Source organism: Amblyraja radiata, chromosome 8 (genome assembly GCF_010909765.2).
Source record: "Amblyraja radiata isolate CabotCenter1 chromosome 8, sAmbRad1.1.pri, whole genome shotgun sequence".
Taxonomy (NCBI): domain Eukaryota; kingdom Metazoa; phylum Chordata; class Chondrichthyes; order Rajiformes; family Rajidae; genus Amblyraja; species Amblyraja radiata.
Genome location: NC_045963.1, coordinates 69372785 through 69387436, shown reverse-complemented (window position 1 = coordinate 69387436; position 14652 = coordinate 69372785). Strand labels below are relative to the sequence as shown.

The following is a 14652-nucleotide window of genomic DNA, read 5'->3' as shown; positions in this document are numbered from 1 at the left end:
CAATTTTCAGATAAATACGGAATTTTATCTTCGGTATTCAGTGTAATTAGTTTTTTGACACTGAAAATACAAATTCATTTTCTTCCTATCCCGAACTGTATGAAGATATTCATTTATCAAACCCTGACAAAAGTGGAACTGGCTATTGCAAAATAACAGATGCTCATCTTTATGGGAATGGAGCTCCAATGTGAACTGTCTCTGAGAGTGCTAAAGGTGATGAACCTTATGGCTGAGAGAGATCAGTTTCACATGAGAAAGTCAATTAACATCATTAAAAAAATGTCAGTCCCCTCTGCACCAGCAAACTATGTTTGCTGCAAAATGGTGTTAGGAGCCGTTTGGTTCGGCATCAGAGGCTGCTTTCTTAATAAACCTCCCAATATAATAGCAATCCATCATTAGATTCAACAAAATGTGATTAGAATTTCTGGATGACATTTCATGCTGTTTTTGGCTAAGCCAACTTCCTTACTGGATAATTTTAACCACCAATGTGCCACAAAATATGTTGGCTAGTTAGTGCCAGCAACTGAGGACGTGACCTCGGTAGGATTTCTGTAACCTACGGGGAGGATCATGACAATGTCAAACAAAACTCTTTGTCAATGTGTAGTTTAATTTAGCTTTCTTTCATTTATAAAATTATAGTAGCATTGTCCAGCTAAGCCTCCAGGCCCTGATTAGACTATTGAAACAAACCTCGCTTGTATTCTCATGCATTTATAGAAATAGTCTTCAGAGTGCCTGGTGAGATTATTACCACTGTGGCAATAATGTAATTGCATTTTTTGAGTTGGCTGTCTGAAAAAAAACCTAAAGAAATATTACTGTTGCAAACTGTTAAATACATAAAATGTGAAACATTAAAAGCTTCACATACTTGGTAATCTACTGATATGCAATTTATTGGATCATTTACAGTTTCTTTTCACATTGAGTCAGGACATATGCTCCTTTATTTTGTGACACGATATTAATGGGGCTGTAAAATAAAAGTGTAAGGATGCAGGCAGATGGGTTTTCGCCCAGGTAAGTGTGAAGTCATCAATTTGGACGAAAACACATCTGAATATCATTTAAACTGTAAAGCTGGCAGTGAGATATTTAGGGACCCTTTTATGCATTACTAATATATAGTGGTCTCCTACAAAGAAATCATCACAAAGTCCAAAGGTTTGTTAACTTTTATAAGTTTACAATATACAGGAGAATGATTAAACTATAAATTTTAAATCAAATCCTGGCTAAATCACATCTGGAATATTCAGATCTAAATAAAGCACCTTAGACTAAAGTATTGACATTTAAAGGAAGGCTTCAAGGTTTAAATTATGAGGGAGGTAATAAAAGCTGGGCTTATGTCGCCTGGTAAATAAAAAGTAAAAGAGTAATTTTACCAAGGTTTATACAATTTCAACAAGAATTAATAGAGTTGTTGGAAAATAAAATAGGTAAAAAAAAGACAAGGGCAAATAAATGTTAAAATTGGAGTCAGGCCATTCAGAAGCGAAGTGAAGGACTTCGAACAAATGGTAGTAAAAGTGAATAACTATCAATTACCTGAAACAGCAAATGCTGGGTAATTTAATAATAAAAACATTGAGATTAATAGACTTTTCCGAGATAAGGTGAATGAATGGGGTTTGGCCACGAATGTGGCTGGTCAGGCAAGATCAAGGAGCTCTAAGGTTTAGTACTATTCATGTTCCTATGCTATGGAAAAACAACAGTATATTGGAATTATGTATATAATTATTTCAGAAAACTGACACAGGTGGTGGGTGTATGGAATGAGCCGCCAGATGAGGTAGTTGAGGCAGGGACTATCACAACGTTTAAGAAACAGTTAGTCATGTACATGGATGGGACAGGTTTGGAGGGATACGGACCAAACGCAGGCAGGAGGGACTAGTGCCGCTGGGACAAGTTGGGCCGAAGGGCCTGTTTGCACACTGTATAACTCCAGGTGCAAATGTATTGAACAGTTTCTTTTTATACAAGTCTATAATTCCATGATTGTTCTCTGCATGGCATTGCATTCATTTGGATAAAAAATAAAAAATGTCCGATTGAACCGCTTTTAACATAAATTCTACATAATTCTCAGATTTGTTTCTAATGTTTTGTAGTCCACAAGCTTATAAAAATTATGTCCATTCTTGTAGTTAATACTTACATATTCAGGTATTCCCTTACGTTTATCTTGACAAGTCATTAACCCTGGTTTAGAAATAAGTAGGTAGTGGTATCCTCCAGGCAGAACACATTCTATGTTAAAATGAGGACAAACACATATTATTCATTTAAAAATCATGGGAATTAAAAAATAAAATAAATAAAAGGCAATATTGACAACATAATGAGTAAATTTCTATTAAAATAGTAGCATTAGTGATTAAGACAAATGTGGAATGGTAATGTTTGGATTTGATCTTGGTATCCTGTTTGCAATAGGATCATTGTGGCAACTCAGGCAAGGTGCTGGGTAGCGGGTTCATATTAGATGAACTGTTCCAGGCAATTCCCCAAAGAATGAGGAAAAATTGGAGAGAAACCTAACCCAAGATAACATTCAGGCACTTCCCAGCTGCTGTTTGAGCCTAAATCTGCAGAAGCCTGGAGCAAGTCACCCACCTGTCCTCCTGACTGCAGTTGGCATATGACCCACCGTGACTATGAGATAAAGGGAGAATCTCACCTTTGAATGAAAAAAAAATATGGCAAAAGGTAAAATATCACAGAAAAAGAATGCAATTTTTTTTAGGCTTGCATTATGTAGCTGAAAATTAGAAATTATTCTTGGAGGGAATTATTTTAACAAAATCTCGTGTTTCTTCCCTGCTGAGTGCAACCAGCAGGATCACAGCTGTCATGATGCTTCTGTGAATATGCTCCATACTGGAACTTGATTTAGTAACAAAGATTGCACTTTTGTTTAATTTGTATTGGAAATGTATTCAGTATGCCGTACTGAATTATAATACAAAATTATCATGAAGAATATATTTTAAAGTGCTGCACTCAACACAAAAAATATTGTGTTATCTAATTAGCAAGCCCTTCTGTGGGGATATTGCGTTCTGTTCGAGGTCCCGTTGGAAAAATGTTGTGGTGGGGTTCTTTTGGAAAGGTTTGTTATCAGCAAAGTATAAGATTTGAGCAGGATTACAGGAATAAAGTTACATAAATATAAGCTTAAACTGCAATTGGGTTTTGAAAAATTTAAAGCTAGCAAACTTCATTTAGATGTCCTTATTCGTTGCTTTATCTATCTATATTACTAAAAGTCAGTTCTTGACCGGTTTTGGCCATCTGTGCTGCGATTTCCGAGAGAACGCCGCCACCTACGGCCGTCATTTTTGGCCACCTTGCTCAGAGCCCCCCTCCGCCACATGTGTGCCGAGGATTTTGCCCGTTGATTAAAAATGACAGAGATATTAATGTTTTTACAAAATTCCTCATTCTCTCTGCTGCCCCCGCTGGCGGCAGGGGGGAGGGACTATAAAACCAGGAAGTGGTGTGCCACACAGTCTCTTCAATATGGAGGAAGGCAGAGGGTCACGTTTCTCTGAGCTGTGAATAACACTGAACACATGTCTACTCAAATGTAATAATAATAAATAATAAATTTTATATTTAATGGGCGCCTTTCATACAAAATCTCAAGGACACCTTACATAGTAAACATATAATCGGAATATAACAATAAGGACATCACAGAGACACAAATTAAAAACAGGATTCAATCCAAAAACAGAAAATCAAAAACACAGTGTGAAGAGGGAGCAGCGGCAACCAAATCGCGCCAGCGTCCACTCTCTCTTCACGGCAGCCATCTTGGACACAGACCTACAAGACTACAAATAGACAAAAAAAAATCATCCCCCCACAGTGGATAGCACTGTGGAGGAAGGCACAATGTCCAGTCCCCACCCCATGTTCATCCCAAAGTCAGGCCTATTGAGGCCACCGCAATTGCCTCTACGGAGGCCCGATGTCCCTGGCCGTTCTCACCGGGTGGTCTTGCCCCGGCGTCGGGAGATGTAAGTGCCCTTAGTGGTTCTAAAATGCTTGCAGAATGTGTCTATTGGTTCTAAAGCTTGCAAAAAGTGTCTATTGGTTCTAAAGCTAGCAAAAAAATGTCTATTGGTTCTAAAGCTTGCAAAAAAATGTCTATTGGTTCTAAAGCTTGCAAACAATGTCTATTGTTTCTAAAGCTTGCAAAAAATGTCTATTGGTTCTAAAGCTTGCAAAAAACTGTCTCTATTGGTTCTAAAGCTTGCAAAAATGTCTCTTGGTTCTAAAGCTGGCAAAAATATCTCTATTGGTTCTAAAGCTGGCAAAAAATGTCTATTGGTTCTAAAGCTTGCAAAAAAATGTCTATTGGTTCTAAAGCTTGCAAAAACTGTCTGTATTGGTTCTAAGCTTGCAAAAATATGTTTATTGGTTCTAAAGCTTGCAAAAAAATGATTATTGGTTCTAAAGCTTGCAAAAAAAAAAGACTATTGGTTCTAAAGCTTGCAAAAAATGTCTATTGGTTCTAAAGCTTGCAAAAAAAATGTCTATTGGTTCTAAAATGGTTAATACTAGCGCTCCAGAAAGCCCCCCCCCCCCCCCCCCCCCCGGTTGGCTTGGCTTGGGTGGGTCTTGAAATTGAAAGGCACTACTTACTGCAAATGGTGGCATGAAGTTGAAAGGCACTACTTACTACAAATGGTGGCTTGGGAGCTTTGGCTTGAAGTTGAAAGGCACTATTACTGCAAATGGTGGCTTGGTTGCTTTGGCTTGAAGTTGAAAGGCACTACTTACTGCAAATGGTGGCTTGGCTTACTGCAAATGGCGGCTTAGGTGTGGCTTGAAGTTGAAAGACACCACTTACTGCAAATGGTGGCATGAAGTTGAAAGGCACTACTTACTGCAAATGGTGGATTGGTTGCTTTGGCTTGAAATTGAAAGGCACTACTTCCTGCAAATGATGGCTTGGGTGTGGCTTGAAGTTGAAAGGCACTACTTACTGCAAATGGGGGGCGTGGGCGCATTGGCTTGAAGTTGAAAGGCACTACTTACTGCAAATTGTGGCTTGGGCGTGGCTTGAAGTTGAAAGACACCACTTACTGCAAATGATGGCTTGGGTGTGGCTTGAAGTTGAAAGACACCACTTACTGCAAATGGTGGCATGAAGTTGAAAGGCACTATTACTGCAAATGGTGGATTGGGTGTGGCTTGAAGTTGAAAGGCACTACTTACTGCAAATGGTGGCTTGGGTGCAATGGCTTGAAGTTGAAAGACACCACTTACTGCAAATGGTGGCATGAAGTTGAAAGGCACTATTACTGCAAATGGTGGCTTGGGAGCTTTGACTTAAAGTTGAAAGGCACTACTTACTGCAAATGATGGCTTGGGTGTGGCTTGGGTGTGGTTTGAAGTTGAAAGACACCACTTACTGCAAATGATCGCGTGGGTGCATTGGCTTGAAGTTGAAAGGCACCACTTACTACAAATGGTGGCATGAAGTTGAAATGCACTACTTACTGCAAATGGTGGCTTGGGTGCTTTGGCTTGAAGTTAAAAGGCACTACTGTAAATGCACTTACTTCCTGTTTGCACTGTATATTGATTTTAGATAAAAACACTACCACTTACGGCTGTGATTTTTGGCCATCTTACTCAGTCCCCCTCCGCTGAGCAGGTGCAGAGAATTCTTCCCATCAATGAAAAATAAAAGTGTTATTAGTTTTTTTTTAATGTTGAGAATCTCTCTCCTGTCAATCACTCCATGAAAGCCACACCTTTTCCGGTGGGGGGGGGGGGAGGGGTTATAAAACCCGGAAATGTGGGTGTGGCTCAGTCTCTGCAAGATGGAGGAGGGAGAGGTCACGACTCGCTGTCTTTAGTGGCTTTGCACCCTACTTCAAATGGTATGAAACTGCACTTGAATTTGGTGGCCTTGCACCCTGCTAGAAGTGGTAAGAAACTGCACTTGAATTTGGTGGCCTTATACCTTGCTTGAAATAGAATTTCAAGGATTAGCCGTGAGTCAACTACCAGCCCACCAGCCATGAGTGAGTGAGTTGCCAGCACAACAGGCTTGATTGACTGAGACGCCAGCCCAAGAATCCATTTGGCGCACAATTTGCATACTAGCCCTCTGGAAACCAGTCCCTTCAGCCCACAACACCCATACTAGCGCTCCAGAAAGCCCCCCCCCCCCCCAACTGGCCACCAATATTAGAATTGGTGGAGAGGTGGAATATTGCGTTGGATGACCAGCCCTCCTGTGTGATGCTGGGACCCAATGGGTCCCACTTAGTCTAGTAATGAATATAAATTTAATACTTCGTGGAGAAACCTAATCATTTCCTGCATTGCAAAGTTATAAATATATGGAAAACTGCTACGACCGCTTGCCCAGATTTTGCCCTTGTGACTGAGGCAATTTGCTTTCATTGCACTAAGAAAATTACAGCAACGTCTGTAGGTGAGGAAATCCACAAACTGCAAGTAGTAATTTTCTGCACCTCCAAAATCTGAATTAGTCATCAACCTTTTGAACATAACATTTGAAATTAAGTGAATTGTCAAGAATTTCAAGTGTTTATGAACTAAAAAAATCCAGAAAATATTCTGCTCTGTAGAATTAGTTAAAATTGAGGTTGTTAAAACAAAAATCAAAATGATTCCTGAACAGCTGTTCAAAAACAACCAACTTTACAGGTGGACTGCCATTTCCCTTGGATGTTTATTTTGTGTGTTTTGTAAAGTCTTTGATACTAGAACTTCTATCTTAATCTTATTGAATCATTATTCTGTGTACTGTAAAATACTTAAAACAATTAAAGTTGTGTTTTTTTTTAATTTACAGGCACATTGTCCTCAATGCAATTGCCTGTTCAATCTGCTGGAAGCTATTATTGTTGCTGGGCATCAAACCTCCATACCATGCAAAAACGGACATCAAGCAAGGTGGAATTTATGCCACAAAGGCTATGTCACAATTGTGGGCAGCTTCCTTCAAGACCAGCAGTCAGTATCATCTCTTCATTGCTGGTTGTTGAGGCCAATATAAGTCTGAGTTAGCAAACTAATCATCAGCTTGTACCACATTTAGTTATTTTTGCAGGCTATTTAGTCTTCGAAATTGATATGCAAAGCAACATTTGGATAAAGAAACTAGTTTATGTCAAATGAGATTAGTCTTAAAAACATTTAAAGGACCTATATACCAGATAGATTGTATGAAAATTAAATTGTAATTATCAATTATTGCTCCACAAGATATTAAAGAATGACATTAGCTTTTGAACTATTTTCTTCCTAGCACAAGAATAAAAATCTAAAATAGTTATATTAAACTTTTCTTGAACTTACAAAACATAATATTGAATTGTTTTTAATAGCATTAATTGTGATAACTTCATTTCAAAACCTTACTTCCATTCTATAAGATGGTAGTGATAGAGCATCAAATACAACAATCAGGTGGAAAATTATTACAATAGGGCCTGATTCTGCCCAAATTCTCAATGGAGACAGATGCGCAACACAACAGATCTCTGTGATTTCAAAATTTAACTTGCTTGCCTCTGAATGCCAGGTACATTTTTAATGCTAGGAGAATGAAGACTAAAAAGGGCTTAAAGCAAAACAGGGAGGCTTGATTCCAATGAAATGCGTGTAGCCTGTGTGGCACAATCATTTAATTTGCAATAGTATTACCACATACTGTTTTCTTTTTAACTAGGATTCATCTGTACCACATTTAAATGTTACCAGGCTCAGCAAATGCATGTTCTGAAAACTGTAATATGATCCTGTTCAAAGATGTCAAGCATTTACTGGAAAAAAAGGGTATAGGAATGAAGCAAGATTATTGCTGTTTAGGTGCTGGAGAAACGCCTGTGTGACTGGAATAGGATGTTAATGAGGTGTTATATTGAGTGAGATGACCAGATGTAGCATGTTAACTACAGAACTGACATAAATAATTGCATTTTCAGCAAGCAGCTTTATGTGTTAACCAATGCCATAATTAGAGATTAATATGAAGTAAGAAACTTTAATTATTACAATCCATGGCACTTTGCAATATATTTGTGAAATTTTCTAACTGACAATAACTATTTAACCATGAACAATTTGTTTAAGAAAGAACTGCAGATGCTGGAAAATTGGAAGGTAGACAAAAATGCTGGAGAAACTCAGCGGGTGAGGCAGCATCTATGGAGCGAAGGAATAGGTGACGTTTCAGGTTGAGACCCTTCTTCAGACTGATGTGGGTGGGGGGTGGTGGGAAGAAGAAAGGAAGGGGAGGAGACAGTGGGCTGTGGGAGAGCTGGGAAGGGGAGGGGAAGGAGGGAGAAAGCAAGGACTACCTGAAATTGGAGAAGTCAATGTTAATACCGCTGGGGTGTAAACTACCAAACAAAATATAAGGTGCTACTCCTCCAATTTGCGATGGGATTCACTCTGGCCATGGAGGAGGCCCAGGACAGAAAGGGCAGATTCGGAATGGGAGGGTGTGTTGAAGTGCTGAGCCATCGGGAGATCAGGTTGGTTAATGCGAACTGTGCAGAGGTGTTGGGTGAAGCGATCGCCAAGCCTGCGCTTGGTCTCACCGATGTAGAGCAGTTGACACCTAGAGCAGCGGATGCAATAGATGAGGTTGGAGGAGGTGTAGGTGAACCTCTGCCTTACCTAGAAAGACTGCTTGGGTCCTTGGATGGAGTCAAGGGGGGAGGTAAAGCGACAAGTGTAGCATTTCCTGTGGTTGCAAGGGAAAGTACCAGGGGAGGGTGTGGTTTGGGTGGGAAGGGGCGAATTGACCAGCGAGTTACGGAGGGAGCGGTCTCTGTGGATAGCCGAAAGGGGAGGAGATGGGAAGATGTGGCCAGTGGTGGGATCCCGTTGGAGGTGGCGAAAATGTTGGAGGATTATCTGTTGTATGTGATGGTTGGTTGGGTGGAACGTGAGGACAAGGGGGACTCTGTCCTTGTTACGAGTGGGGGATGGGGAGTGAGAATGGAGCTACGGGATATAGAAGATACCCTGGTGAGAGCCTCATCTATAATCGAAGAGGGGAACGCCCTAAAGAATGAGGACACCTCTGATGCCCTGGTTTGGAACACCTCATCCTGGGTGCAGATGCGGCGTAGACGGAGGAATTGGGAGTAGGGGATAGAATCCTTACAGGAAGCAGGATGGGAAGAAGTGTAGTCCAGATAGCCATTGATGTCGGAAATGGTACAGGTGAATTTGAGTGCCGGATGGAAGTTAGTGGTGAAATGGATGAAGTCAGTGAGTTCTGCATGGGTGCAGGAGGTAGCACAAATGCAGTCGTCAATGTAGCGGAGGTAGAGTTCGGGGATAGGGCCACGGTACGCCTTGAACAAGGATTGTTCGACGTACCCTACAAAGAGGCAGGCATAGCTGGGGCACATGCGCGTGCCCATAGCTACGCCTTGGATTTGGAGGAAATGGGGGGAGTCAAAGGTAAAGTTGTTGAGGGGAAATGGGAGGGAAAAGAAATCAACAACTTTGACCTCCAATTTCAGGTAGTCCTTGCTTTCTCCCTCCTTCCCCTCCCATTCCCAGCTCTCCCGCAGCCCACTGTCTCTGCCGCTTCCTTTCTTCTACCCCCCCCCCCCCCCCCCACCCACACATCCGTCTGAAGAAGGGTCTCGACCCAAAACGTCACCTATTCCTTTGCTCCATAGATGCTGCCTCTCCCGCTGAGTTTCTCCAGCATTTTTGTCTAACCGTGGACAATGCTCTTTTTCTTCACCTGGTAGCAGTTATAAAAATCACCAGTTTTGTAATATTCCCCTATTCAAGTATAAGCAACAAGCCATAGAGACAAAAAAATATTAGTAAGGTACTAATAAAACAAAACCCTGACACTTTATTTACTCCACAAACTGCTTGTTAATTAGACAAGGTCAATCAGAAAGGTTGTCTCTCTTCCTGTTTTTCCTCCCCAGTAAAATTTCTGATGCCATGACACTGGGTTCTAGCTCTGAAATGTATTTAAATGAATAAAACGTGAAAACTCAGTAACAGCATAAATCACTGAATAGTTTAAGTGTGGATAAAATGTAGGTGATTTATGATTTGAATCTCAGTTGTTCCTTCCAGTTGGATCCTTAGACCATAATGTATACCTTGGCTTTTAGAAAAGAAGGGTAGCAGGCCCACAATTAGCAAAAGAGTATGTGTGTCACTTCTCGGAACAATGATTTACACAACCTACTATGGGCTGTACATGTCTTATTGCATTCAATTCAACTTTAGCTAAATGTAGAACCATTGCAGCTATAGAAACATAGAAACTTAGAAAATAGGTGCAGGAGTAGGCCATTCGATAATTCGAGCCAGCACTACCATTCAATATGATCATGGCTGATCATCCAAAATCAGAACTGGCTTTTTCCCACATATCCCTTGATTCCCTTAGCCCTCAGAGCTAAATCTAACTCTCTCTTGAAATCTAACTCTCTCTATTCTGTCTCCTTCTCTTTTAAAATACCACACTGAACGTTATCATATAATGACTGTCATCAGAGAAATCATTACCAAATTCAGCTCATCATTCACTAGTAATTTGAATGCATCCTGCTTCCTTACTCCTTACAGGAAAGATGATTGCAAAAATAACCCTGAATAAAATCAAGAAGATTTTCATCTTTTACCAGTTCTTTCATGTTATTACTTGTGGGCAGAGCATCAAGGCAAATTCCTTGTATGTGAATACTTGGCCAATAAACTTACTTACTTACTAACTTGCTTATTCTATCCATATACCTGTCCATATATGTCTTAAACATTGGTCTAGTATCTGCCTCAACTACCTCCTCTGGCAGCTCGTTCCATACATCCACCACCCTTTGTGGACATTTTTTGGTGGATACTGTGCAGGTTACACTTAAACAAAACCGTTCTCATTGAGATCTGTGACCTCTTGCAGCCTAAATACATTCTCATACTTGTACCAGGATATCTTGCTGTCCAAGTGGAAGTAACTGTTGATTTCAACTTCATTCCCTCAGAATCATTACAGACCACTCTGAGGCCAAATGTAAATAGCAGGAACAGCACCTCATATTTCGGTTGGGCAGCTTACAACCCAGTGGTATGGATATTGATTTCTCTAACTTTAAGTAACCCTTGCAACCCTTTCTCTCCGTCCCTCCCCCACCCAAGTCGTTGTATTAGCTTCAAAGTCATCTTATTGAGTCTCATTGTAACTTATTTTCACCGAGACCTCAGCTAAGAATGGCCTGTCTCCATTATCATCGTTATTTTTTTGTATATCTTTCATTCATTTGTTCTCTATCTCTCTATATCGCCGTCTATACCTCGTTTCCCTTTCCCCTGACTCTCAATCTGAAGTAGAGTCTCAGCCCAAAGCATCCCCTATTCATTTTCTCCAGAGATTCTGTCTGTCCCGCTGAGTTACTCCAGCTTTTTGTGCCTATCTTTGGTTTAAACCAGCATCTGCAGTTCCTTCCTACACAACTTAAGAATGCTATTTAATTAGGATCATGTTTGAAGATTGCAGTGCTGAAGTCACTTTAGAAAATGTACCTTAATTGCTGGATTAGTGTACCTAAAAGTGGAAAGATAATTTCTAGGCTCACGTAGTTATAGACAGAGAATAATTATGTGCGGTACATGCCTCAACTTATTCTTTTCTAACATTTTAACAACACATTTCTTATTTCCCTTATTTTCTTTACCTTTTAAATTTCTATTTATCGACTGTATCCAAAGCACAATTTGTACTGTTACCGTGGTGTTCAGTTTTGGTCATTGTGTTATAGGAAAGATTTTGTCAAAGGTAGACACAAAATGCTGGAGTAACTCAGCAGGTGAGGCAGCATCTCTGGAGAAAAGGAATGGGCGACATTTCGGGTCGAGACCCTTCTTCAGACTGGAAAGGTTCATAAGGATGTTGCCGGGCCTGAGCTAGAGGGAGAGGTTGAGCAGGGTAGGACTTTATTCCATAGAGCACAAGAGGATGAGGGGTGATCTTTTGGAGGTGTATAAAATCATGAGAGGAGTTGATTGGGTGTATGCACGGAGTCTTTTGTCCAGAGCAGGGGAATCGAGAACCAAAGGACATAGGTTTAAGATGAGGGAATAAAGATTTAATAGGAACCCGAGGGGTAACTTTTTTATACAAAGGGTGGTGGGTATATGAAATAAGCTGCCGAAGGAGGTAGTTGAGGCAGAGACTATAGCAACGTTTAAGAAACATTTAGACAGGTACATGGATTGGGTAGGTTTAGAGGGATATGGGTGAAACGCAGGCAGGTGGGACATGTTGGTCGGTGTGGGCAAGTTGGGCCAAAGGGCCTGTTTCCACACTGTATGGCTCAATGTTACCGTGCTCTGTATATTTTATATTCACTTTCCTTTGATTTCATTGAGCACCATTACTTTTTTACATTTTTCAGTTGGAACCTTGCACCATGCCCACCAACGATTTATAAAACCTGAGAAGGCAAAGACAGAGACAATGTTGTACATATTTCAATCACATACCTTTGACTTTAGCACCAATGTAAGCAGGAACAAGCAGATCGAGTTCTAGTGGTGGCTCAGTCATTTGTTCCAGAGTCGGATCAAAAAGGTGTAGCATGAGTGCAGCTAGCTGAAATCCAATTTCCTTTGAATTAAAGTTTTCATGAGACCACTGGTCAGCGTAATAACGGCGGGAGTATTTGGTAAGTGGTCCTGCAGCTCTGATCGTAATGTCATTAGTATGAAAAGTAGAGTCAATTACTAGTTTTCCATCAAAGACAAGGCATGCCTTATTTATAGCCTTGAATGCATCAATATCCACTTTCTTCTTGTCGACGCTAAAGAAAGCCTGAAAAAGCAAAAACAAATAAGGAACATCAGCACCAATCCAAAGTCCCAACTTTAACCTACTACACCGAGGAAGACTGCTGTGTGTTCAGATTTTATTTCCAATTTTTAGCTAGTCTGAAATTTTTAATATTTACAATCACAATCCAGGATGAAAATCAGCAGACCATCAAGAAGACAGTTTGAAGAAGGGTCTTGACCTGAAACATCACCTATTCCTTGTCTCTTGAGATGCTGCCTGATCCGCTGAGTACTCCAGCATTTTGCGTCTATCTTTGGTGTAAACCAGCATCTGCAGTTCCGTCCTACATAAGATAACTGCTGTACTCCCTTCAAGGCCAATATGTGTTCCTGAATTTTTAATGTCCTTGATCTTAAGAATTTAAACATAGTTCATCCACTTTTGTATTACTACCTTTCAAGATCAATGTTAACATTGCATTAGACTTTTTGTTTATGTTTAAACTGTAGTAATCATGACCCTCTGCAGAAGATTGGGACTGCCTCTGACAGATCGGAACTCATTCGAGTTCATATGTTTTTAATGGGTGCAGATTCCCATTTACAATTTTTGCTCTTAATATATCCAGAAAATATTTTGTCGTCACTTTCATATTCCGAGCAAGCTTTTACCCCTCTCAAATCCCATGATTGTAACTCTTTTAAAATCTTTCATTTTGTTTTTTAATTGTACCGCCCATATGTGAAAATTAAGATGTGTCATTTTCCCAGGGGGGTAATGTCCAACATTAGAGGCAGACGTTACAAGGCCTTCTACGCCTGAACCTCCAGACTCAGAAACAGCTTCATTCCCAGAGCCTCTGAACCGGCCCTGCTGAGTGCCCCCCATCCCACCTGGACTGTCTCCCTCAGATGGTCACGTCGCACAGCTTATTTATTTTTTATTTATTTATTTTTTACATTGGTTGGAAGCTGCATCTGATGTGCAATGACAATAAAAGATATTATTATTATTATTATTATTATTATTATTATTATTAGAGGGCATAACTACAAGGTGACAGGAAACACGTTTAATAGAGATGTGCAGGACAAGGTTTTTTTTTACACAGGGAGTAGTGGGGACCTGGAACACATTGCCAGGGGTGCTGGTGTAGGCATTTAAGAGTCTTTTAGATAGGCACATGGAAGTGCAGGGATTTGAGGGATATGGATCATGTACAGGCAGATGAGATCAATTTAACTTGGTATCATGTTCGCCTCAAGCATTGGGGGTCAAAGAGCCCATTCCTGCGTTGTACCGCTATGTTCTATAATCATGTGGGATGTCAATGAGGCTGCACCTGGAATATACTGTGCAGGTATCACTTAATTCGGCACAGGTGACAATAAAAGACCTTTGAAACCTTTGAGATCTCGTCTCCCTGTCTTCAGGAAAGGTATAATTTGAACATCAAAGTACTGCAGATACTGGAGATTTGATATAAAAACATAAAGTGCTGAAAATTCACAACAAATTAAGCAGCATTCTGTGGAGGCAGGTCAATCATCTGTCATCACAACCGTAGGTACGATAAAAACAAGTGTGTTTTACATCACAGAGGTGTGGGAGTTGTGGTGAAGTGGGGCGGGTGGGGGGGGGGGGGGGGGGGGGAGAACGAAGGAGTAGGGAGGAGACAACGTGACACAATGGGTTCAAAACGGATCCATGCAATAAAATAATTAAAGGTGGAGAGAGAATTTAAAAAAAAACAAAAAAACATACAGTGCCATACTTCCCTGGCTGGAGTGTGTTGGGACTATGGAGTGTGTTGGGGTCAA

The 14652-nt window shown here is 40.5% G+C and overlaps 1 protein-coding gene across 1 annotated transcript in view; it reads right to left on the bottom strand.

Moving 5' to 3' along the window:
• cfap61 (cilia and flagella associated protein 61) overlaps positions 1–14652 on the bottom strand; it is a 103920-nt gene that overhangs the window by 16739 nt on the left and 72529 nt on the right. The window contains exons 22-23 of the mRNA XM_033026188.1: positions 12544–12871; positions 2180–2271 (exon numbers count right to left, since the gene is read on the bottom strand). Coding sequence (XP_032882079.1) covers positions 2180–2271; positions 12544–12871 — 420 coding nt within the window. The remainder of the gene's footprint in view (positions 1–2179; positions 2272–12543; positions 12872–14652) is intronic.